Source organism: Astatotilapia calliptera, chromosome 15 (genome assembly GCF_900246225.1).
Source record: "Astatotilapia calliptera chromosome 15, fAstCal1.2, whole genome shotgun sequence".
Taxonomy (NCBI): domain Eukaryota; kingdom Metazoa; phylum Chordata; class Actinopteri; order Cichliformes; family Cichlidae; genus Astatotilapia; species Astatotilapia calliptera.
In genome coordinates, this window is record NC_039316.1 from 32,816,936 (window position 1) to 32,844,519 (window position 27,584).

Here is a 27,584-nt window from a genome sequence, read left to right on the forward strand (position 1 = left end):
CACTATCAGTCATGGATTGGCCTCCCCAGAGCCCGGGCCTCAACATTAACGAAGCAGTGTGGGATCATCTTGACAGAGCACGTAATAAAGACAGCCAATGTCCAGAGGGGAACTTTGTAAGTACTCCACAAAACCTGGAGAACTGTTCCTGAAGACTACTTGAAGAAATTTCAAGAAAGCTTGCCTTATTCCTCATATACTGTATTCTCTTTATGTTTGCACATGTTTAATAAATCCATTTCCTATTTTCCTTGCCAAATATGAAGAAATGCGCTGTCATTTTTCCTCTCACCACCACAACATGAAGTGTTTTCACTTTACTTCTCATGTTGTTGAATTGTATCTCAAAACCAGATGAGTTCATTCTTATTAACAATTTATGGATTAAATGGTTCCAGGCACAGCAGAAAGGCACAAACTCTGGGAAAAGATGTATGAATATTTGGTCTTTTTAATGCAATTTTACAGTTAGTACAGTTTGGTAAATGCTACTAAATACTAAAGTTTTGTCACTCCCTTGCAATTACAAAGGACATACTTAGGAGGAAACAAAGTGATGGAGAGTGGGACATCAGCTCATGCAGTCAACCTTTCTCCAGTGTCTTTGATTATTTTCTGCGTTAATTTTAAATATCGCAATTAACCAATAAGGTCAGTGTAGATACCTTTTTCCATTACTTTTACAGGTATGACATAAAGAAAAATGGTACCCTGGGCCTCCAAATATCATGATATTTATTTACTTTCATGGGAGACAAATGGTCTCCCAAACAACCAAGAACCCCTGATGATATTGCTCTCAAAGGCTCTTCATCCAGAAGAAAAGTTTGACCTTCTGTTTGAGACATTATAAATGAGCTGCCCCATTTTGGAAAAGGTTTACTCGTCAGTGGTTTCCCATTGTTTTGGATCAGCTCTCCCTCCCTGTGGAGTCTCGTGAATGGATGCTTAACCTTTACAGCAGTTTATTTGCTGTAGAGAGCATATATTACTGTTCACAAAAGAGAATCCTGGCACTGAAAAAATGTCACACATGACTGAAAAAGTGAATCAGACAAATGGGATAAACACATGAAAGATTCTGCCTCAGTAATTTATTGTGCAGTGAGCTGAATATTCCTGTTGGGAAGTACATTGCCACCTTCTGTTCTCAGTCTTGACAGGTACTGCCACACATACTGAAGAAGCTCAGATAAAGCGAAGATTAATTAATTTTGACAATATTAATATCTTTGGAGATTTTCAGAGAGCCGTTGTTTTCCTTTGAAGATTTTCCATTTTAACTGGAAGGTTGACGACATGTCAGACTGTTCTCGCTGCTGCCGATGAACAAACACATCGTGCGCATGAAGTAGTATAATGGTAACAGAAGCAGATTGGACATGTGTAAATTAACACTCCTCAGCTTTAGTAACACATTCTGGTGCTACTTACCAGTGTTGAAACAAGTGTTTGTTTTTGTGATGAAAATTCACCTATTCTCAAGTTTTTGTCAGCATTAAGAAAGAGTTTTATGGTCTAAACAAAATGAGCCGTACATAAAAAATAGAGATTTGCACAGTGAACTTTAGGTAGCACAGGACAAACAGTTTTTAAAAAATACTGTAGACTATAGGGAAATGTTTAAAAGACAGCTAAAGACACTGGAAACATGAATCATGAATGCTTTATGTACGGTCAGGGAGGAGACAGTTGAGCCTGTGCTGATATAATTAACCCCACAAGATGATGTTCCAAACTCTGAAAAAGCCAAATGCATTGCTTACTTGGTTAGCAAAGCTGTTTTGAGTTTTTCTAAGGATCGCCGGGGGTTCTTAACATGATACATACTTCCACTGAATCAGTTTCTGAATAGACATGTAATAAATAACGTGACCATGTGCAATGATTTTGCATTCTTTAAAATGATTGTTCAAATATCAGGGCAAGGGCTGCAACTACTCACAATTTATTGTCTTCAAAGCAACTTTGGCACATCAAGATAGAACAGCAATCAGGTGTGGAGTTGATTGGGGTCAATCTGGCAGTTCAATGCAATCTGTTTATTCATTAGCTGTGATATATCAGCGCAAATCTGTTGCCATCTACACGCAGATTAATTCTAATTAAACTGAAAGTCATATAAACTACTTACATTCAATGTCCAGCCAGTACCTCGTAGATTCGAAACAGAAATTCAGTGACATATTTGTTGTTGGACGGCAATTTAACAACCTTGCTTTTATAAGGAAATAAAAATGTAATACAACCAGTCGACTCCCCTTGTGCAAAGACATGCGTCATCAGAGCAGAGTGACTCAGATTTATTGTAACGTGTTGGCAATCTGTTTGTGTTTGCACTGTGATTGTTTCCAAGCTTTATCAATCAGTTTGACAGGCCGAGTCAGATCACGATTGTTTGCAGACAGGTTGTCTCCTGCTGTGCAATCACCTTCTGATTGAAAGTGTTTGCCACAACTACTTGCAGTGTGTCTGTGACAGTAAATAATTTAATGTAATGACCATGCAACCACTTAGTTTCTTAGTCGTGAGGAAGTTACTGTCTACTTTTCATTCTTGTTAGTCTGAGACATGAAACAAGGCAAGTGAGCTCAAGCATAGTGCTGCCCAATTTGATACCTCTACTCATTTTCCGCAGAACCTGCTTTCGTGTCAGACTGAGCAATGAATTTGTGAACATTTTAACAAAGTGTTCAGTGCAGGATGTCCTTGTTCTTTTGGAGGCTTTGCCTGTCTGTTCTCACCAGGTGAAATGTTTTGTGGAGTTGTCTAAGTTGCCAGTAAGCTGAGTGTGACTGCAAAGCTACCAGAGGGCTTTTGAGATTGCAGTTAGTGGGATGACGACGACGCAAATACAGAGTTGATGCTGTCAGCGAGTCAAGGAAAAGCCAAAAAGAGGCCTAATAAGAGAGATAGGTCAAAGGAAACACACCAAACTATTAGCTTACTAAGGCAACAGAGAATCACTTTTACAAGTTGCCTAGTTTAGCGGAAAAAAAGAATAATTATTTTTACACTATTAACACCGCTCTTGTAGAGCAGAGCTGCTGACAGGCTGACAGACCACAAGTGTCATTTCATTTCATTACAATAATATCCGACTTTGACATAGATCACACTTTGCTTAACAGGAACAAACATACATTACAATGAAGTAAACAGAAGGGAACATACTGATACTGTTCTGACCATGGTCAACTTATAAGGATGACACTTAACACAGTTTTTGTGTATTTCTCACAGACGTGGGTGCCAAAAAAACCTTTCAAACTCTTCTACCAACTCGTTAGAGATCACATCTCAACTTCTCTCTCTTCAATTTGTTGTAAAAACCCACATCCAGGCAGTGCGTCGTCCTCAGAGCCACTATGAGTGCTGACATTTGCCCGTTGGTGGATTCTTATAAATACAAAGCAGTAGCAATTTCTTATAAAAACAAGGCAATATTTGCAGAACAAACTACGTGCCATATGGGCTGTTTTCCTTGTTTACTGCCTTTGCTCTGAACTTTGCCTTCAGCAGCAGATTAAATCTTAAATTCCCTCAGCTGTTTATTTCTCTTCACTCCAAACCTTTTATAAGGTGATCTCTCAAGAAATCTTCTTGAAATCTCCTGAAGGCTTGTCAGTAAGAAACCGTGACAATATCAAGATAAACTCTAACTATATTAATATGTGATATCATCTTAGTATTTGCTTTACTTGAAATTTGATTTTTTTTTTTACCTAAATTATTTTTGGATTTGAAGTGCTAAACTACACCATCTCTTTGGCTGTAGGCCCAACTGTGTCCAAGGTCACAGAGCGTAGGTAAAGCCTTAGATGACGAGATGTTTAATAACAAGACAGCATTTGCCTTTGAGGAGCTCCCGGTTGCCTAGGAGATGCAGCAGACCCTAACAGACAGGTGGATGGGATGCCGTGTGATCAAGGATGCGATGACTGAGTCTGTCATCAACACAGTCACCTGGTTGGTACAAAAGTGAGAAAATCCTATGCTAAAAAGGCTCTGACTGTTTGTGTGAAATAACCCGATGTGGTGTAGAACTGTTGTGTTTTGTTGCTTTGGTGGTTTTGCTTTATTGCTAAGGATTGTCTTATTGCATTGGAGTCACACTGGGTTAAATATGTACACTTGGGTTTTAAGGGGTATTTATTATTTTCTTCTTTTTTTTGGGTTGTATGGAAGCCCCAAACGCAATTTCATTGTTCTTGACAATGACAATAAATAAATAAATACTAAAATACTAAATATTATATAGCCTCGACTTTCAGGAACTCGTGGAATTTATTGAACCTTGTGTCAGCGCATAAAAGGAGTGCTGAAATGCTGACAACAAGGTTGTGCTTTGAAAAGACAGGCAGCCACCTTCATAAGTGAGAGTCATACCATGGTGTTGAACATTATGATATAAGAATTACTGTCATTCAAATTTACAGCATACTGTAGATCAGAGAAGCTTGTGAAGCAAGGCATCTGTCACTCTTCACTTTTCTTCTTACTCCAATTTTAGTGAAAGATGACTTACTTGTGCTGGATATAGCTAGCCTCTTTGACTTTGTAGTGGATGTTAATTCTCATTAGTTTGTGCAGTGAAGCCAACCAGTGGCAACAGAACTTGTACAATCCTCTTTGTACTTCGTACATTACAAATATGTGAATTGTGATGGATTGTGGGCTGGATACGTTACTATGTCATTGATGTTCTGGTTTTATTACATTAGCATAATCAGTGTCAGATTGGCGCTCTTATTGTCTGCAACCTGCTAGCAGTTGAAAACCTAGAGATTAGAGATATACTGATCAAGACTGACTGATCAAGACAGAGACTGGAATTGGGCGATTACCAGCGTGCATGGCCCAGTCTGGTAATTGACCAGTCAGTCCAGTCTGTGCACAACATGCACACAGTGGTGCAATCAAATAGTTGCACGCACACTTTTAGCTTGTGGCTGTGGTTGTTAGCGAGTTCTTCACTGTGAGTGAGGAAGCTTGCCAAAGTAACCCGTGGCGCAAACACCAGGAAGACGCTCAGAACAACAAACCTAATGAGACTTGCTTCACCCTCACTCAGCTGAAGAAGCCCAGTAAGAAGAAGGTATCAAAGGAAAAGTGGCTAAAGCTAAGCTAGTCAAAAGTCAGCCACCTTATTAGCAGTGAAAAGATCAAAGCAGCTATGATCAAAGTCATTACAATGAATGAAAAAGCAGAGAGATCTATGTCCTGTAATCTTGTGTACTTGTAAACACATACTGGAAAATGATGTAACTGACATTTGTTTTGTTATGCAAATCTGACGTAAGGAAAAATGTGTTGGGTAAAGGTGGCCGTGCAGCACCTCAGTTCATTATGTGTACCTCTTTCAGAGATGTTCAACTGAGAGAAGATGCTTAATACAGTTTCGGGAAAAGAGTAAAGTTGAATTTCTGTTATCATGAAGATGACAGAAAATATAATTTTTGCCCTGCCCAGTACAAAGCCATAGCACCAAAATGTGGAAATAAATCTTACGATGATCATAGTGGCCCTGACTGAAATTGTAAAGTAGTATAATTGTTTAATTAGCGCTTCCTAAAATTAAGCATTTATTGTTGGTATTTTATAATCTTTAGTAACATAATTGCCTGTCAGCACTCAACACTGGCTACAAAATATGATGAATGAGTCATTTTGAATGAACAGCAGTCTTAAGCAGCATAAACTGAGAAACCATTAATCCTAAAGATTAAATTGAAACATTGTCACAACGTGGTCTGAGACAATCGTCTCTCTCACACAGGTTGCTGGCTTTGATCTCAACTTGTAGCTTTTTCCAGAGAAATTTCTCCAGACTGAGCCTCTGCATATTCCTGGCAATATAATTCTTATTGAATTATATCACCGATGATTGTAGCACAATAAAAATACACTAAACTGCTAAACCACTGGGCTGTTATGGAAAAACAGCAGTGATTACACACACTTAATGCAACTGTCACAACGGGACTTAACGGACTCACGCGCAGGCTCTAGGTCTTGAAAGCACAAGAGTCTTTATTATGATATACCAGGTGATTATTTACAAAAGTGAGGGGAAAGCCGGGCTCCGGGGGTCCACACACGAACGGGAAAGACGCCGATAGTCTCACACACACACACACACACACACACACACACACACACACACACACACACACACACACACACTCCGTCCACTCCTCTTTACACTCCACTCACTCGGGTAACACAGGGGTAGGTCCAGGGAATCTGTACACAGAGACACGAAGGGATAGTAAGGCAAATCGCTGTGGAAACACTTTAGAAGTAATTGAGCTGGGGTTACACTGACGAGGGTCGGAAACGGTCCAGCGACGAGAAACACAGAGCTGCCATCTTATAAAGGAGCTGGATCACTCGTGATGAGCCACAGGTGCGTGGGCCAAGGGCAGGAGCCCACAGGTGAGCTCCGCCCAGGCAGAGGGAGGAGGGAAAGAGGGGAAGGGAGAGAGCAGGAACAAATAAAAAAAGAATACAAAACATATGTAGCCATACTGAGCCGACCGGGTAGGCACAGGGACCCTGACAGCAACATAAGATGATGTTTCATTATTATGTTAAATTCTATGATCTAATCACAGCCTGATGATCTGTAATTTGTATTACACAACCAGAGCCAACGACTAAGCCATCATACAAACAAATGGCTGCAAGCCTTGTGGTGAAATTTGTTAGACAACCACTGAACATACTGTTTTCACATCTGTGTGGAAAAATGTCCAAGTGAACTCCAATGACCGGGCCAATGACCGGCCAGATGATGGCCTCATCTGCCATTGTGAGATATGTGCGACAGGATGTTGGGCACCTAAATGATGCTGATTGTAAAAAACTTAATGTTGATTATGATCAAAAGTGCTACTGGACCACATGAGCCAGGTCTTCAGTTCCTTTCCTGTCACTGTAAACAGTACGCAATGTTTAGATACCGTATTTTTCGGACCATAAATCGCACCAGATTATAAGGTGCATTAAGCAAAACAAAACAATCAGATAAGTCAGACTTTACTAAACTCATTCTTCTTGCTTCCTCCACTTCCGTACCATTGATTCATTAATGTTGAATTCTTTTACAGCTCTATTCCCATGTTGTTGCAGTAAACTAATGACTGACACCGTATTGTGGATGGATTATCTCAGTTGTTCTCCTGACTGATGTTTGGTCTGTTTACAGCATCCTGCCATGCGATTGCATTTGTCCCTAACCATCAGGAACCCTCACGTTAACTTTTATCAAGTGGAAAAAAGTTTGCATTCATCCTCCAGCTTCACTATGTTTATGTTATGCTAACATAGCTGTGTCACTAGCGATCATGTACCACATCATTATATATCAGCTAGCCCAACTTCAGTAACCCTACAAAAGTTACTGCTTTTTAATTTTCTGTCTTCATTTATGTTGGAAGTGATAGCAGAGCTGTATGTTTGAATTTTTTCAGAAATCTCTCAGTCAACATGGTGTATCATGTTTAGGTGGAAACTAGCGAGCTAACTTCCTGCTAACTTCTAACTCTGTTAAATTTAATAAATTCTGTTTTCATGGATGCCTGGATGTTAAACTTAATTGTTACACCTGGTAAAGCAGCAACACAGATCATTTTATTAAAGATGAAAGAATTTAGACAGTATTAACTCTCAGTGATGCCGCAGTGTTCGTTTGACTTTGGGACCTGAAGCGGCGTTTGGACCTGAGCTTGATGCGTACTTTAAATTAGAACCATACTTGGTCTCCGACTGATGATGTATCACAAGTCCACGAGAACGCAAGTACACACAAGTAGCATTTTGAGACACGTCCCTGGATTACTGGATTACATGGAGGCTCATGACTACGGTAGCCATAATGCTCAGACAATCTATGAAGCGGTGCGGCTTTGTAGCTTAAGTCGTACTAAAACATTTTTGACAGATTTTTGAGCGCAGTGTACCACATAAAGGTCAGTAAGAACAACCAGAATTCATACGTAAGGCGCACTGATGATTTTTGAGAAAATTAAAGGATTTTAAGTTATTACTTATAGTCCGAAAAATACAACAAGTGTTACACTGAAACTTGAGCCCATCTTCATACCGTGGCAGCTTGGCATCCTCTTCACCGTTGATAAAGATTTTCACCACACAAAGTGGGTCACTTCTTTACAACACGGGCCATCAAGAGCGTTGTTTAAAGGGCAGGCTGCCCAAGCACACTGCTATCACTGTGTGCTATCACAATGCACATTGAGTATGTTTAATTTTTAAGTGCAGAACTGAGATTTTAATACACTTTAGTTTTTTTATGACTGTGTAAGTACAGACTGGTGAGATCACCAATCATGCCCCCTGACCACTAAAAATATTTCTTTGCACTTCATTTATTATTACTGTTATTCTTGTTGCTGTTACTAACTTAAGTGTTAACCTGAATGCCTGCCAAACACCTCTTAAAAAGAGCGAATATCTAATCGTCTTTAGAGTGGGCATTCATTTCTTTAAGCGTCTGAGTAGAAACACAACTCTTTCCTCCTCACCTTGCCTTTTTTCTTTATGTATGAATATATTATGAAGGTTTATCATTTTCACTTGGAAATACTGTGAAAGACTGTGGGTTTTTTGCATTCAAGGAGAGGAGTTATTGTATGTGTGTTTCAGCCACAGTTTGTAGTATGTATAATTCAGTGTTCCAGCTTTTATGGCTTCGTTTTATCCTGCACTTTTTCGAGGTGTCCTATCTTTGCTTTTGCTCACTAATAAATGTTCAGATGTGCTTCATTTCTTAAATGCCAACCAGTGGTGAAATTCTGCCCTGCAGTAAACATGAATAGTTAATATGTAGATAAATCTTCACAGTGAAAAAGGCTGAATTTGATGGTTAGGCTGAATAATTCAATTTCTTTGTGTTAGCAACTGCGAGACATTGAAATCAAGTTATTCTTCATTACCAGTTACAAAATAATCTTTTCTCCTTGATGGAGTGAAGTATTATTTATTCAGCCTTCATCCCTTTCAGTTTGTCAAGTTCCTGCTCCATCTCTTGTCAGTCACCTTGATGAACTATCATCTGTCATAATGCTGCCTACACACATAGTACTGTTATTTAGTTTGAGCTTCATGTGCCACCCATCTGAGCAGAATCACTGCAAAGTGCTCAACTCAATGGTGCATGCATCCTTTTTATCCCAGAAGGAAAAAAAGATGGCGCACATTACTTGAAAAAACAAACAAAGACAAAGACAAGAAATCGTCTCGAGAAACTCATCTGCACTTAATGCGCTTTGAAAAACCTTTAAGGCAAAGAAGTTGAATAATTTGAATACTGAGAACTACATAAAAACTACAGTGATGGATTTGACACCCATCAAATAAATTATGCTAGAATTTGGTAATGGGATAAAGTTTTTTTTTTGTTGCTGTCACATGTCGATGCTGGAGAAAGGGACACTGAAGTGCATACAATGCTGTTACACATCCGCATATCTTTATATTTTGTTTCTAAGAAACATGACTTTCTTCTTTCTTTTGTTGTGTGTGTAGTCTTGAGCAATAGTTCTCCAGACTTTCTGAAGGTCTTCGGGCATTTGCTGCTTTTTTGCTCATTCTCAGCACAGTCTGACTTATGAGTAATTCAAGCATACCTCAGGGATGAAACTGAAAGAAGGAAGGTGAAGAAGTGGCAGGCCTAAGTAAGTAAGACCTCTGCAGCAGGCGAACAGTCTGAAAGTCATGTTATTAAGATATCCAGAAAAGACTGAAGCAGTGTGTGATCTTGACAGAGAGAATGTAACAAAAGGCAGCCAACATTTGAAGGAGCTTTGACTCTCCTTCAAAACTACCTAAGGCAATTATAAGAAAGTCAATACCAAATATTGACTTTCAAGCTTGTAAGAATTGTGCAGACTCGGTTGTTGCATTATGTACTGTATTTCAATGTATGTTAGCATGTTTCAATAAATCACTGTACCCGTTTCCTTGTAAAATATAGAGCAGTGAGGGGTGGCTCAAGACTTTTGCACATTGTCGTATTAAGAGACAGAGACCGTGTCAGCATGTGAACCTACAGAGTGAACAGGGATTCAGCTGTGTTTATAAAACGTTTCCTTCACCTCCCATTGGATTAAATTAAGGAAATTTTAAAAAAGAACTATGACAGTGCTTTTATGCTAATCTAACTTAATAATTCTTCATTTCAATAATGAGTAATGTCGTTAACCTTTCCAACTAAAAAATGCAATTCTTACACACTGAAGGACGACAGGGTTCATTCAGGTGCACATGAAGGTTTATTGCGCTGAAGCACAGCAAAGGAATTCAGTGTTACTGGCGGCTTCCATTGTAATAACTGGACTGCATTACTTTTGTAGCATTACGTGTAATGGCCCTGTATTAATCAGCCCTTAACACACAGAGAAAATGACCAGTAAACAATTGACAACATAACATGTACTGGCTGGTCTATTTCCTATGACTTTAACTGAAACCAGCTAACAGTTTCCTTTTACATTACTGATGGAACAACACGGTTACAGAGATTAATGCAGGAGGCTAACATGACTTAGCTAGCACACAAACGTTACTAGCGTTACTTTTGTGAAGGATTATTTTGCCTGTTACCCGTTTGGCTGAGCCAACACTGCCACCTACTGGCGGAACTAAATGTCGCCCTAACATCACATCAGGTGGGAGCAAATGAGCTTTTCGCTCTGTGTTATGATGCAAACACATCTGAGACTTGTTCTTAATGCTCAAAATACTCAGGGTGCCACACATTTACTTAGGGAAGTGGAGTGATGGAGACTTGGCCATAACTTGGCCTCAACGAGACAATTTTAGGTCTCACTGTACAGCTCTTCTTTTATGCTGAACACATTAACCCCTTAAAGCCGGCATAACTATTTTTAAATCCCTGTAGAACCGGAACCACGTAAGCTAGCACAATAAATTTTTTTGCATATGAAACCGGAGGAGTTGTACTTACATCTTATGCCATCAGCTTGTCCTAAGTCACGGTTTCCTTCCACATATGGCTTTGCAAAAACTGCATAAAAAGCACTTGCAGCAGCAAAAACATAATTTTTCAGAAACATGCTTTGCCGATCCGATCAGCTGTTCATAACACTCCCTATGTTGGACACTTCCTATGTTGGACATGCGATAGTTGAACTATCGCATGTCCGCCATTACCTGCCCGAAACCGGAAGTGACGTCATTTCGAGGAATTTTTTTTTTACCTTCGGGGCCTTATAAGCCTATACTGGTGTTTTTAAAAGTCATGTTTGACTTCATGCTTTTCTAAATAGTTTCTGGGATGCTTGGAACTCAAATTGCACTGCTGGAAATAGTTCATTTTTATGCACTTGTTTTGTTTTTTTGCAAAATTGCATTATAATATTTATTTTTGTTTTTCCTGCAGGACATAAAAATTGGTGTATCTCAAAAATAAAACTATGAAGACGCTCAAAATACATTTCCTGTTGTTGGAAACTATTTTGTACAACTTTTTTGTACAGTTTTGAGGGATAAACTTCTGAAATTTCTCTAACTAGAAATTTATGTAAAAAACAAAACAAAAATGAGTTTATTGCACTTTTTTGCAATTTATGTAGTTATTATGGACTTAATGCATACATATTATTAATATTTGGGCTATAACGGTTGTATTGATGTATAACAACTTTAAATGCTCTCAAAAATGGCACTACAGCATGTAAAAATATAAAGATAAGCTCTGGCGGACTTGGTTCTATGGTAGGTCTTAAAGGGTTAATCCAGCAACCCACTGCACACATGTTGTCACAGTCTTGCTTTTTTAACACAATCCTGTCTCGTATCCCAGCTCTCAAGGGTATGAAAGGTGGGGTAAACCCTGAATAGGCTGCTAGTCCATCACAGGGGTAATACAGACAAAAATACCACTATTCATGCTTTGAATTAAAATCACCAGTTAGCTTAACAAGTATGTTATAGACTGATGGGTGAAGCTAGAGAACATGTAAACACATAGGAAGAAGATGGTTTTTAACCCAGAACCTTCTTGCTGTGAGGCAGTAGTACTAACCACTTCATCACTGTTTGTTTGTTTTTTATGTGTCCAACAAATCCGTTTTGGTTCTTACAGATACTCGTTGGACTTGTTGTGACTTTGTATTTACAAAGAACATGTAAACACATAGGAAGAAGATGGTTTTTAACCCAGAACCTTCTTGCTGTGAGGCAGTAGTACTAACCACTTCATCACTGTTTGTTTGTTTTTTATGTGTCCAACAAATCCGTTTTGGTTCTTACAGATACTCGTTGGACTTGTTGTGACTTTGTATTTACAACCAAATCTCCACCAACTGTGAAAGCGTGGATCTGTCACTGTCTTCACACCACAAATGGGATTTTTCTTACATGCATATCTGCTGAGAAAACAGATTAATGAGAAAGTAGTCTCTTTTTATTAAAAACATACAGTAAGTAGCCTTGGGAGTTGCTGCGAGCTCATAGAGGGAGTATTTTCTCGATTAAATATAAACTGCAATTGTCTAGTTAGGTATGTAGTTAGGTTGTTTCCATCGTTTTTATGATTAAAGATCCTTGACTGGGTATGTGATGCACTTATGTATACTGGAGCTTAATTGATAAAGCAGCATGCTGCTGTCTGTTCCAAGGCTTTTCAGGTGCTGAAACCCAGTTTGTTTGTGTGTTTTTAAAATGAATTCATGTGTCCGTGTGCATGCGTCTATGTCAGTGTGTGTGTGTGTGTGTGTGTGTGTGTGTGTGTGTGTGTGTGTGTGGCGATCAGGCATAACATCATGACCATTGACAAGTGAACTGAAAAACACTGATTATCTCTTCAGCGTGGCACCTGTTATTGGGTGGGACATTTTAGGGAGCAGTGAGCAGTGAGTTGATCTGTTAGTAACAGGAAACATTGGCAGATGTAAGGCTAAACTGTCACGGTTAGACGACTGGATCAGAGCATCTCTGTGTGTGTGTGTGTGTGTGTGTGTGTGTGTGTGTGTGTGTGTGCGTGTGTGTGCATGCATCTATGTCAGTGTGTGTGCGTGTGTGTGCATGCGTCTATGTCAGTGTGTGTGTGTGTGTGTGTGTGCGTGTGTGTGTGTGTGTGTGTGTGTGTGTGCATGCGTCTATGTCAGTGTGTGTGTGTGTGTGTGTGTGTGTGTGTGTGCATGCGTCTATGTCAGTGTGTGTGTGTGTGTGTGTGTGTGTGTGTGTGTGTGTGTGTGTGTGTGCGTGTTTTCTGCTGTCAGCCGTGTGTTTGCATGTGTTTGATCTGGTGTTGCTGGTGGGAGGAGTATGGTTATATGACTCAGTCTAATAAATAGTTCCACATATCCTGGCATTAGTCACTTAAAGAAAAGCCACGGGATTCATCTCCTTGTCTTTTCTCCCCATTGGCTCATAATGGTAACCGTGTGACTGAGTCGGCCCACACAGTCTACAGGTTTTTAAATTACCATTCAGCCAAACCTTCACTTAGTCACAACTGTATCGGTAGACTGTGTTGGCAAATGATGTGGGCCATTTCCAGGGCTAAAAGGATCAAAGTGAATTGGGGTTTGCATTATGTTGCTTTAAAGAAAATGGCAAATAAATGATCCAGAGCTCAGTAGCTACAGCTCAAAACCTTGCAGAATAAACTGACATTTCATAATGCTGAGTTTGTGCGTGTGTGTATTCATGAGCATTTGTGTCCTTGTGTTTGTGCGTGGGCGCCATCTGCTGGTCACATTTAACAGCACTTCATACAACAGCAGTGTTTTTGTTCATGAGCTCATTGCAGTGACCTCTTGCACTCCCTCCTGAGTTAAATCAGTACTTTGGCAGGCAGCCCCTCAAACTCAAGAGCCCTTCTCCGTCCTTACTTTAATGCCTCATTAAAATGGATGCAGAGGCAAAGAGACATTATGGCAGTGGGGATAATTGTGGCTGGATTTTCTGTGAAGGTATTAATCCCATTTAGATGCATTACGGTGCAGTCACAAAAACAGTAACTGTAGGTTTAAGTGTTACTCACATACTTTAACTCCAGCCCTCGTGGCACTGTAGCTTAAATAGCTCAAAGGTTTGCTGTCATAGTCGCTCCATCTGTGCAGGTCTCGTGTTTTTGTAATGAAACAGATGAAAAGAAAGAAAGAAAAACCCTTTCCACAAAACCCCAGAAACTAATAGTGTTGCATAAAGACTTTGTGGTTCCACTGTTTGATTGACAAGCAATCTGTGATGATTGCAGTGCAGAACCAGCACAGCACTGAACACTTTACATTTGAATGGAGAATCAAAAGTTTTGCTTAATTTGAACTGTTTAACTACTGGGTAAAGCTCCTAATAATGTTTGAGATTCTTCATGTGATTTGCAGTTCCCTTTTCTTGATCTGTTTTTTAATGTGTGGACTGTAAATCTAGAAAGACGTGTACTGATCAGTGATAAATATGGCAACGATCCCTGACTGCCTGAATGCGAACCTGTCATTTAGATGTTTAATAGATTGGGGCCGAGTATTAACTTAAGCACGACTAAAGCACATGCAGCATGTATTTACAGGATGCTCGTTATCGAGGGGAACATTTAGGCACAAGCAGTACAGTTCAGTTTTGTTTTGGGCAGCGGAGGGTTGGGTCACTGGCTGTCTGGGGGTCAGAGATGAAACTCGAGCTGATCTCTGTTTTTCCATCACCCCTCAGCCCCAGTGGGAAAACGCTACTCAGTCAAGATACCAGTAAAAGTTTAAGTGACATTTCCAGGATTCTCGTTATCTTTTATCTCAAGCAGGCTCTGCTTTTAGACACAGTGTCGCCCCCACCCCCACCCACCCCCACTACAGCAACCATCATAGTGAAAATCTACCCAGACTGTGGCCTCTTGACACTGCACAGCTGTAATCGCTGTCTAATATTTCTGTACTGATGAGTTGAGGAAGGAAGCCGACGTAAAACGGTTCACTCCTCTGTGAAGTGTGTGCAGGACGCAGCTAGTTCACCCGAGGTACGAGCTAACAACGTTATAATTCAGGCCTGGCCATATTTAGGCAGAGCTCAGTGCTATGTAAACAGAGCTTACTGCCGAGGGGAGGGCACACTCCTGCACTCGTGTCCACGTCTGTCAACAGGGCTTTTAGGTGGCTCCGTAGAGAAAAGCCATGAAGCCGTAGCGCAAAAGTGGCTGTGAAGCACTTAGAGCCAACTACGAGCGGCTCCGAATCTGAGCTGCATCATCACAAGACGCGCTTGAGAGCCGTTTACCTAATTCACTTGATAAATGCTGCTGTGCTGAGATGGATGACTTGGACTCCCTGTCAGGGGTTAGAAGGTCGCACCAGAGAGCAGCGTAAGAGGAACATTTTGTTAAACTCCTACACGACAGCATGAGTGAAGCCCTATTGGAAAGCTCAGGGGAGGCTGGCTCCTTCCCACTCAGCAGTCCTCAACCCATCAAGCTGAAGCCGCAGTCACCATCCGGCTCGCCTTATGAATCTCCCAGGATGTCCCCCGGTGACTCTCCTCAGAACTCCCCCCGTCACTCGCCGTTGCTGTTCCGCAAGCTCCTCATGAACCGTAACATTGCCCTGCAACGCCGCTTCACCTTGGCGTACACACCCAGGTAGAGTCAATGACATGGATCTAATTACTGTCGTTAGCTTATGTGGAAAGCTGTGTGTAAGGGGTGGCTCAGGAGGTAGAGTAGGTTGTCTACTAATCGATCGCCGCTTCAATCTGATACTGAAGCCCGGGTTGCTCCTGATGTGTTCATCGAAGTGTGGCTGTTAGGTAGAAAGCACTAAGACATAGTGGGGTGAATGGGTGAAGGAGTTCTTTATAGGTACAACTTTCAGCTGTACGTTGATAAGATAATCAGAAGGTTAGGATTCAGAGGTCATCTTCTCTGAACTCTGCTGAACTCTAATAAACTATAGGCCCAGTGTTTGTTCAGCAGCTCTGAGGTAACATTGCAGAGGCTGCTTTTTCACGTCATCACGGTATGTGTCATGGGTTGGCAGTAGCAAAAAAGCCTCATTGTCTGATAAGAAGGTAACTGTGGGAAATCACAGTTTTGTTGACGTCGGGACCGGTGTCATCTCAAAGGACCTTATTGTTAAGGCAATGAAAGAGAGGGTTTTGTTTTGTGCCCAAGGTGTTCAGCAATCCTGGCGGAGCCAGAGATGAGAAAGGTTTCCTATACCACCAGGGTTTCTGTGTAGCAGAGACAAAGCTAAAGTCTGGAGGGATTCGGGGTGGCTCACCACAGTAAACACAAAGATGACGCTTAATGCTGCATCGTCACTTTGTCAGTCCTTGTGACTGAAAACAGGCAACCTGTGTCCTGCTTTTTGTTTTTACGTCAGAAAAGATGGAGCTGAGTAAATCTTGTTCAGGCTATGACAGAGCCTAAATGTTCAAAGTTTGATGGATGAAGCTGTGTGATCTATGAAGGCATTTGCTGATTTTTTTTTCCAAAGAGAACCTCACTATGGTAGTTTAAGAAAAAAATAGCAGCAGTGCCGGGTAGTGACGTATTTAGATTTTCCACGGACGTAATCGTGACCAGTAGGTCAATTGAGGAAACTCTGAGAAAGCTGTGAAAATTACCCTGGAGTCTAAAGCCCTCATTTTTCTCTGATGTATGTAAACACTCCAGGAAAAAACTATTTTCGGGTCACGTAGATGCAAGTTTACAAGCGTAGAAGTGTTTTTTAGCATTAAAATCAGTTATATGTAGTAAATAACTGATGTTTTTATCTCTTTTGTAGAGCAGTCACAGTGTTGGAAAATGAGCAGAGTTTTAACAGGGGAAGATCATTTTTATACGACTTTCTTAACAAGGTTGTCTCTGCTGTCACCACCCTCATGTGGCTGCAGGCTGTTTGCAGCAATATTGGTGGTTTCTTCTTGTGGTTTTCATTTTCACCCTTGTTATTGTCAATTTTGCACACAAACGGCATCAGAGCTGCCTGTACATGACCACAGATTCCATACACACCTTTCTTAATTAATTCAATGGTGATAAATGCTGTCTTATGCTTGAGTTTAAAACATAGCATCAAAAAAAGCTGCAATTCACACACAAATATTTAAATTTGTAAAACATGCCATTGTTAAAGATAAATTTGCCAAAGATAATATGTTGCGTAATGATCCCACGTTAGCGTTAAGATGCCAGATTATATAAAGCAACTAACCTTTGAGTTGTCATGGTACTAAAAATTATAATCGTGCTCTCAATAAATACACATTTTACCAATCAGTTTAATTATAGAGGCTGCAAACTGATGTCATACTGAAGAGAAAGCCCCCACACGCAGTCACGAACCATTTAGTTGAAAGTTAAACTGTCTTTATCAGATAAACATGAAACCTGGGTGCTTTTGCCCCCCCCCCGCGGCAGCCCTTCCCGCTCTCCAAACCCCCTGACTGTTTGCCTCCCTGGCAGCCTGCCTGTGACTATGTAGAGGAAGCGGCCTGTAAACACGTTGCGTGTACCTACGTCATCAGTCGTGACATTTTACTGATGTCATTTGATGCCTGCCCGTGTAATGTTTAAACATCCTATTGTTTTATACTGTGAGCCTCCCCGCCACCCCACCCTGTCAGGTGTGCGAGTCTCAGTGCCAGCATAAATAAAATATGAACCACACCGAGCAGAAACTAAAACCCAAACAAGACTGCAAAAGAAGGATGAGGACAAAAGTGCAGCTTTAAGCCATTTAAAATTCAGAGTATTTCAATCAATTCCTTCTAGTTAAAATGCTTTGGAGGAAGTGGTGAGTTTAATTATTTGTCTAACCTTTTCCTTATCATTTTTTTTTTTTTTTGGCAGATTAAAGGAAGGGTAGTTACAAGAAATAAGGATAACAAGAGTCACAGCAGGGTGGTTGTAATGACAAAAATAAGCCCACAGGCAATCAGGAAGACGACCTTTATTGCTTATTTAAATGTTTAACAGCATTGAAAAATAGCATTAAGGACAGATATTCATTAGTATTATAAAGCCCATGCACTGTCAGGTACCTTTCAGTAGGATTTAAATGAGCCAGACCATTTTTACTGTTTCTTTGTCTTCATTACATCCTGTTTGGTTTATTTGATCTGTTTTAACTTATGAGCCTCTTTACATACATGGGCTAACAACAAGATAAATGATCTATCAGCACAATGCCCTATTTTAGTTTGCAGTTCATGTAGTGCTTAGGGAAGTGGTTGTGGTGTGTTTGGTTGTTGCCGTGCAACAAGTGTCCGTCAGTCTGAAAGTGAATTGGCATGTCAGTATCTGCATGGGTTTTGCCCTGACAGCTCTCAAAGGCCAGTCCCCTCTGCTGTTAGCAGTGTGGAAATAAAGCCAGGAACGTGTGACTTATGCATCCATATATCTTATATATTTACACTGGCGTGCAATTTATATCACTTATCACTGCCATTGATAAGTTAGTCAGAAAACACACAACTGATGCTCAAAATTTTAGCCTGTTTCACAATGACTGCCAATGATGAAAAGGATCCTGCAGTCTGCATGCAAGATGTGCAACAAATTCCCCTGATCAATAACTTGAATTTTTTTATGTGACTCCATCAGTCTCTCAGATCATTGTGGAGGAACTGTGGTCTGCTCTTTTTTATACCTTTGCCTCAGGTATCTTTAAGGTCCTGCCACAGCATTTCAGTCAGCTTGCGTTCTGGAATTTGACCGGGCCATCGCATTACCTTCTTTTCTTTTTCAGCCATTCTGTTGTAAATTTGATGCTTTGCTTGGGATCATTGTCCATTACATGATGCAGGTTCGCCCAGCTTTAGCTGACAGATGGCCTCGTATTTGACTCTAGAAGACTTTTACTATACAGGAGAGTTCATCGTCAAGTCAATGACTGCAACATATTCAGGTCCTGTGGCTACAAAAGCAGCCTAAATTGTCACCCCTCCACCACCATGCTTGACAGCTTTCTCCAAAGACTGCTCCAGAAGTCTTGTGGTTTGTTCAGAGGCAATTGTGAAAACCGAAACTGTGCTGCCTTGTTCTTTCTCCTGGCAACCTTTCCAAATAAGCCATACTTCATTTAGTCCACTTTTTTTCTAATGGTGCTAATATGCTACCTGAGACCTATAGAGTCTGAGATTGTACTAATCTTCTGTCTGATTGCATTGTGCAGTCTGACCTTGGGGTGAATTTAATGGGACATCCACTCCTGCAAAAACGTTTGCATTTATGACGTCTTGACCCAGCATCGCTTACGATCAGTTGAATTTGTTTAGCAGCACCTGTTGAATCACGGGGTGTACTCGGTTTCCACAGCACTGCAAAGACTGGATTTCTCTATTTTTTTTCATTCCATAAATCAAACAACTGATTGATTGAGCAAAAGCAATAACCTGCAGACGAATCTGTTAGGTGCGGCCCTTCTTTGATTGTCTTTGAATCTGAAACTTGCCGGTGATAAAAACTGCACAAGTTGAAACTCAGGGCTTTCTCCCTATGGTTAGTTTATCCACATTTTTTTGCCGTAAATCCTAACATGTGTTTTGTCAGGCCCACCCAGCCCCTGTTGCCACCCTGCCCAGCACCAACTCTAACAATAACCTCTATAATTATGTAGCTGCAGGGCAACAGAAGGAGGGTATTGGGTCAGGCAGCATGTTGATCTCACGTGTCAACGAAGGCTGCGTCAAGCTAGCTCTGCCAGACACAAAAACACCCGCCAGCCACACAGTCGAGTCAGATCTCCCTTTAACAAGTTGGGACACACCGAAATGTTGTGCAGCCCTGTAACTCTCTAAATGTGGGAGCATTTTCTCTCTTTGAGGTTTTTCTTTGGAAAGCTGCAAGTGTGGCTCGAAACGCGACCAGTTTGTAACTTGAACATCTTGACATTGGATATCCTGTACTAGACAGATTGGAGCTCGTGGTGGTCTGTCCTCAGCTCCCACAGCGACCTCGGGGGATTCCTCCAGTGTTTGCACTGCCAAAGGAAGAGGTCAAACCCTCACTGACGCTACCCTGCAGTGTCACTGCTCTCAGAAGTGGCTCAACCCTTCCCCTTTCCTGCGAACAGTGAGTGAGTGCCTGACAGAGAAGTAGAGAAACACTACTTTCAAAATTTTCAGACTTCTCTACAGGTCGCCTGTTTTCTCTCTGTTTTGGAGTTGTACTACTGAAAACCCCTTCAGGAATGCTGTCAGTGTCATGTCTGGGATTAGTTTGGGTATTTACAACAACAAATCAATGAGAATGGACAGACAACTGTGGAAAATCCTTCAATTCAGTTGAGTCTACAGTTACAACAGCTGCATGTGTGCTTCTTGCTTGTGGAGACTAATTGAATATCACACTCCTGTCTGCCTTGTTGGGGCTTGCCTGAAACCTCGGCGCAGAAACTCTGCAGCATTCCACGATTTCTCTTCCCGCATCCCGAGGAACAGAAGATTGGGCAGATCTGCTCTCTATCTGATCCTTTCCATTTTCTTTTTGCCTCTCACCTGGAATCTTCATGTTTTTTGGTTTATCGGCGCGCAAAACTTCATGGAGCCGATCCAGATACCCCCGGAAGTTTACGGGAGAAAAATAACTAAACTGTGAAGAACTGTTGTAAGAGGCTCAGATCAGATGTGCAGTTTATTTTCATTACAGCCCAAAGTGTCTCATATGAGTCAGGCGCTCGAGGGACAATGAACAAAGACCTCCGATTGACAAGGAAAGGAGGGCTGACTGGTTTTGGACACGGTCGGAGACACTCGTGCTTGGGGTATGTTCCTAAACTCTGCATCCTGCATCTCCTTGGCACTCGTATTCATGAGAGGGAGTGTTCAGATAGGCTGCTCAGCGAGATTGGCTCAGAGATCTGCACTTGTAGTGTCACTGCGACAGTAAGAAACATGGAAAATAGACTGTAGATAATAATTTTTTAAACAAACACACATCCCAGAGAAGGCTGTTGCAGATAAAGTAGGCACTCTGGCATGAGATCTCACTTTTTTTTTTTAAAAACAGCAGCAGAGAGCTGGCGTGTAGCAGCTGATAAATATTCAAATGATTATACAATTTTGGTAATTGGAACTTAGATTTCATAGTACCAACTTCTTTGACAATGCCAATGCATTGTTTTTAAAGTTGTGATTTGGTGTTTTTTAAAATGCAATTATTTTGTATTTGCTTGCATTAAAACCAGCAGCTTTCAAGAGGAAGCAAGTTACATTTGTGGTAAGTTCCAGCCAACAGACTTCCTGTTTCTGCTGCAAGTCACGCACATTTTATTGCACGATGAAGTTGCTCAAATAGTCGACTGATTGTGTGCCCTCCGCTTCATGAATAACAAACTTTTCTCACTGATGTTTCCGAGCAGGAGGCAGATGTTTTGGACAGATGTGACGTTAGTTATTCCTGACGTCACAATGAGGAGCTGACTCTAATGATAATCCCTCACTGGCTTCTGTGCGTCTGCACGTCTCTTAAGTTATAAGCAAGTTTTCTGCACAAGTTCTCACTGCACACACGCCTTCTGTAGATCTTATTGTGCTGTGTTTGTGTGTATTCAAACTCGACTGCTCATGCCTGTTTTTGCCCTCCCTGCTGGTAAACTGAGGTGAAATCTGAGGGCCAAAGGTTTCTTCTTTTCTGCCAGTTCAGCAGTTCACTCAGTTATGCACGCCACATCTCAGCAAAACCACACCTTTACCTCCGTGACCATGATCTGCGAACTAGGAGTATTAATCCAGTTAAATCCTCCTAAACGTCTTTATATTTAATATTACTCTTAGAATTACTTTTAGTGGATTTGTTGGGGCTCCTTATTTTTGAATTACGACTGTTGTCACATAACTCAGTTTTCTTAATTACAAAATAAGAGAAAATCTTTTTTTGGGAAATAGTTTCAGCTTCAAAGCTCTAAGTTGTGTGAAATGCTTTAATTTTTGTGTTTTAAGATGAGGGATATTGGAATATTTAGTACTTTGTGATTTGGCAGGTTGACAGAGAATATCAGTAACCAGTTACCCATTAGACCCAGTTTGTAACAAGTAAACTAATATTAGGACTGACTTTTGACCTAGTGCCGCCACAGTTGAGTCTAAGCAGGGCAGGGGAGATGTGGGGTGGGGGGGTGATACCACAATAACACACCAGACCCCCAAAATAAACCCCCCGAGCCTAAATTTGTTCCCCCAGCCCCACCAGAGGCTGGCAGCAAATAACACGTGAATGTGACACGTGTTTGTCGTTCCTTGCGTGCACACAGCCATAGCCGCCAGTCACAAAATCCATACTGATTGTTCCACCAAAGAGTGTGTGAGGTCATCTTGGGCTACAGGGTGTGCGTTAAATCAGTTCTTGAAGTAGAGATGTGATATTTTTTTATTGCTGGGTTATTACTGATGATAGGCTCTTGAGTTTTGTTTTGTTTTTTAATAATTCACTTTTCACATCACGTACTGTTGATGTTTACCTCGCTATCCATCAGTACAAGGAGACTGTGATGCTGACTCTTTAAAATTATTGCAATTTCTACTCTCATTTGTGCTAACGAGTGCAGAGATCTGTTGCATTGTTTATATATGTGTGTGTGTGTGTGCATGTGTGTGTGTGTCTGGCTTTCCTCCATTTAGTTTACTGGCAAACAGCAACCTCTGCTGGGCTGTCAGCTCAGCTTAGTCACAACTGTGGCTTTACAAAACTCCTGTTTGCACAATGTCCACATTTCATATTCATTCATCATCTTATTAACTTGCGTTGGACAAGTAAACATAAATGTTAAAAAACTAATGATAAGAGTTGGTATAGATAAGACTGTTGTGTGTGTTATAGGAGATACAGGACCTGAGTCCATCAAGAGGAGTGTGTGAACTCCTGAATAACCAAAGATGGTAGTAATAGGTCTAAAAGTATGTTAAGAATTCATTATAAATGATGTGGTATGAATGCATTTGGAAAATACTGAATTAGAAAATAGTATTTTAAAGTTTGTGCGTGCACTTCACTGTGTCACCACAGATTTCTGCACAAGGTGGCGCAAGAATATCTGTGCTGCTGTCTTACTGTTCGCGTCTTTAACTGTAGAATAGACTCTCCCTGCTTTCCGATGCAGAGCGCACTAAAAGATCCTTAAAGGAGGAGTTAAACAAAACTTCATTGTACTGAAAAGTTCCTCAAACACTTTCTCACACTTTCAGACACACACGCTCATGACACTCTGCCCTCACAGCTCATTCTCATTAGCAGAGGTAATGTCATAGGAGCCTGCAGCCAGCTGGGCCGTGGAAGTCATTTGGCCAGTTGGATTTGGTTACACAGCGGCCTCACAAACACCTCATTCTCAGCAAATCTCCACGCTGGCATCTGTTTAGAGGTCCAACACAGGAACATTTCACAAGGACAGATGCCAGCATTGGAGGGGAGAAACAACAGGAGTTTAGTTTAACTACAAATATTTAAATATGATACCAGAAATCACAGCATGCGGAACAAAATAAGTTTATTCTGTCTTTCCAGATATTACAAATGGCCTTTAAGACAGCGCTGGAAAAATGCAGGAGTAGGGAGGAATGAATTGTACCTCTGTGCTTTAGTTTTTCACCTTTTTGAAAATATTCTGCATTCTAGTAATGCCACTTTAGCTCTGTGAGGCCTTCCTTTTCAATTTAATCAACTCAACAAAACTATAAACTGGGAATCTGCATTCCGAGATAAACTGGAATGTGGGAAAATGAACAAGAAGCAATTGTGAAAATAAGACTTCCCAGAAAACACCAGGCACTCGCTGACGTTGTGTCCCTGACCGAAAATGGTCCGATGCCAAAAAGTGTAACCAGACGCCCAGAGGAGCTGCTGCTGTTCCAGGTAGACCTTCCTTTACAAACCAGGAAATATTTATCATATTATTGTTGCAGACTAAGCAGATGGATTAGTCTTTATTTTGCCAAACCCAACATCTGAACATCTGAACATCTGAATTTGTGTGTGTGTGTGTGTGTGTGTGTGTGTGTGTGTGTGTGTGTGTGTGTGTGTGTGTGTGTGTGTGTGTGTGTGTGTGTGTGTAGCGATCAGGCATAACATCATGACCATTGACAAGTGAACTGAAAAACACTGATTAGCTCTTCAGCGTGGCACCTGTTATTGGGTGGGACATTTTAGGGAGCAGTGAGCAGTGAGTTGATCTGTTAGTAACAGGAAACATTGGCAGATGTAAGGCTAAACTGTCACGGTTAGACGACTGGATCAGAGCATCTCCAAAAACTGCAGCTCTTGTGGGGTGTTCCAAATCTGGAGTGGTCAGTATCTGTCAAAAATGGTCCAAGGAAGGAACAGCGATGAACCAGCAACAGGATCGTTGGAGGCCAAAGCCCAGTGTTTCATCTGGGGAGCGAAGGCTGGCCTTTGTGGCCCAATCCAACAGACGAGCTACTTTAGTTCAAATTGCAGAAAAATTAAATGCTGGTTCTGATAGAACGGTGTCAACAAGCACATTTCCTGTATCTCAATCCAGTCGAGCGTCTGTGAGATGTGCTGGACAAACAAGTCCGATCCATGGCCTCGCCTTGCAACGTACCGGATTTAAAGGATCTGCTGCTAATTTCTTGGTGCCAGATACCACGCCTGTAAGGCTCCGTGCTTTGATGGCTCAGTGCTGTTTTGGCAGCAAAATATTTGGCAGGTGGTCATATTGTTAAGCCTGATTGATGCATGGTTCTTGGGCTTCTTGGAAAACCTTATGCCAGATGGCTGGAAGGGAATTCAGTCTTAATGTGTTTTATGGGTTTGCAGGAGGTTTGCTTGTAGGGATGTTTTATGTCTTTATTGACAGTGACAGTTTAGAGTGCCCTACTCTGTCTGCATTTACAGGAGCAAACCAAATGTGCTCTTGATTGTTTGATTCCAATAAAACTGTTGCCAGTGATTCTGTTTGCAATTATAATTTCCACGATGAGTGACGGCTGACCAGTTTGATTTATTTATTTTTATTATGCTTTATTCACATGAATGGAGTCCCTGACTTAGGTGCAGGGAAAGTTTGCATCTGGCTATAACTGTGAGACAAATAAAGAGTGAAACTGTCAATTCCCCTTGCAGGAAAGTCACCAGAAGATGTGTAGGGTTCCCCATGGTCTTTTTTATGAATGAGGGTAATGCAACAGATTAGTTTAACACTATTTTTATAAGTGTGTTGACGTCATTATTAGGCTGCTCTGGTTTAGAGGGACCAGCGTCTGACCCAGTTCTTTTGGGAGGCTAGAAGGAGGTCAGTTATGATTACAGTCACACAGGATACAGCATAACGGTATAATAAGCTGGTAAAAAGTGTGGTTCTTATGTGTCCACAGACATGTTCCTGATCACCTTGAATTATTATGTTTTTCATAGATTTGAGCAGCCCATCCAGCAGCAATGTCCCAGAGAGAGAGAGGTGGTGTTTGGAGGGTTTCTTAGACCCGTTACTTACACTGGAGTAGCACAGAAACTGCGAGCTTACCTGCCATGAATAATGAGCTTTCTTTTTGTTTTAATCTTCACTGATTAAAAAAAATTGTTGCTGAAGTTAAAGATGATTGCTATGCTATTAAAGTGTGGCTTTGTGGGAACACCAGCCATTGAGAAATAGCTCCGCACAGAAAGACTTCGTCACAACTAGCCACTTAAAAGTTCAGAGATTAGGGTGAAACATCTGCGTCCCCCCTTTGTGACTACGTCACAACATCTGGCTGCATCGTTAGCCAACCATTTTTTTAAAAAACGGGTTGACATTTAAATCCCCCTCTGCTCCACCTCCTCTCCCGTGTGCCTGCCAACACGTCTGACCCAGGCTCTGGCCCACTGTCTCAAAAGACAAATATTTGCCTGCAGTGTCGACAGCAGCGGGCCAGCCAGTTGGTGAGATCACCGAGTCCAGCAAGTCCACCGCTCTGTGTCGTGAGACTGACTGGTGCTGGTGTGCTAGAGCTGCTGCAGGCTGAAGTATTTCACAAAAAGGGGGAATATCTAATTAAACCTGCTAACACACTGCTGTTTGAATGTTGCTCCTCAGATGCACTAAGCGACTTTGCTCGCTTTTCTTTTGAAAATACTTTAAAAGTACTTGATACTTTCCCACACAAGTCTGGCCATCATGTCGTCAGAGTGTCAATGGTTCCTGTTGCACATAGATGTAGTTTTCTAAATTTGTCTCACATGATCACTTGGACTCGAGGAACTGACTAGATCCTCCTTAAAGGTCAAAGGTTATTGTGACCTCACAATGGCAATAATTGGAAAATTCATACAGTAAATAGGGTGAATTTTTTCATATTCATATGTAATGAATGAAGTGATGACATTTTTGAGGTGTGAGGCAGGAATGCTTCATGACTCATGTGTGTTTGTTGATTCTGCAAATAAGTAAGATGGGAGACACACCTCTTCTTTTACGCACACATACACTGCTTATACAATACACATACGTACATGTCTTTGTGCCAGCATTCATTTACATAATACTTTCCCTCCCTACTTAACAATCAAACTAAGCTCGCAATCCTGCCCTAAACCAAAACTGAATTCTTTAAAGGGATCTTAAAAGGCGAAGGCTGCCTCACAGTTCTCATTGAAACTCAAACTGGTCCTCGCTGAGATATATGGCAGAAGTATATCCACATGCACACAATGAAGCTACTCCAACTGAAAGCAAATACACCCATATCAGTCCCCTCTCTAACCCACACAGACTGTACATGCACATGTACATAGTTCATGTCTTTTTTAAAGCCTCAGTAGTCCATGTGCCTGGAAGGAGGAGACAGAGTGAGACAGAGGGAGGGAGAAAGGAGCGTGTCTCCAGAGGGAGGGAGAGTTCAGCTCTGAACTCCTCAACGTGGATTAGAAAGAAGCCTCCTCACGCTCTGCTCTTGTTTAGCTTTTCTGTGTTCCACCGCATGAAACAGCAGCATGACGCTGAGGAAATGACTCTTTAAAACCCACACTGCTTTGATCCCTTTTCCTTTCTTCGCCCTCTCCAAACGCCGGACTGGAGTCATGTTGCCAAAACACACCGAGGAGGGCTTTCCTCCATCTGCCCGCGTGTCAGTGGAAACCCGGTGTGCCGTGAAGGGAGAGAAGAGAGCGCGTGGGAGCCGAGGAGCAGAGGAGCGCCCGGAGGAGGAGGAAAAGGATAATTAGAGGAGAACAAAAGCAGCTGAGAGACAAACTGTAGACATGAGTTTACCAACTAACTGTGTGTATCTGACGCCCTCGGTCCAGGATCGCTACTTCAAAATGCGGAACGGGAATATCTGCGGGTCGCCGTGCGCCGTCAACCGTCCCATCGACATCGTTCAAAAGCGCAGGCGGTAGGCCAGATGTGGTTTCAATCCAGATGTTGTTGTTGCACAACCCTGAGCACACTGGTGTCTGAACTTTTTTGTTTTTCTTAAGAAAGCTTTTCAGTTCTTTCACACAAAGTAAAGTTCTTTTATATTAACTTAAAATAACTAAAGTTATGGGTTTAACTGTAACTTGGCCCCCGCAACATAATGAAGAACTAGAGCATTTTTTAACCTAAAATAGCATTAATGCATCATATTATTTTATGTGTATTTATGTCTATTTAGGTTAGAGAAAT

General features: G+C 41.3%; 1 protein-coding gene across 10 annotated transcripts in view; it reads left to right on the forward strand.

The window, feature by feature from the left end:
* The window catches only part of LOC113006858 (cAMP-specific 3',5'-cyclic phosphodiesterase 4D-like), a 104,053-nt gene that overhangs the window by 41,430 nt on the left and 35,039 nt on the right, over positions 1-27,584 (forward strand). Inside the window, exon 1 of one of the 10 annotated variants that reach the window (XM_026143072.1) lies at positions 14,993-15,619. The exons of 3 other annotated variants lie outside the window; for them this stretch is intronic. In XM_026143072.1, the coding sequence (XP_025998857.1) occupies positions 15,384-15,619 (236 nt within the window). In that variant the 5' untranslated portion in view covers positions 14,993-15,383. Of the gene's footprint in view, positions 1-14,992; positions 15,620-18,621; positions 20,748-24,120; positions 27,313-27,584 lie in introns of those variants that run through there. 6 more of the 10 variants (XM_026143073.1, XM_026143075.1, XM_026143078.1 and 3 more) reach the window with 6 other exon arrangements.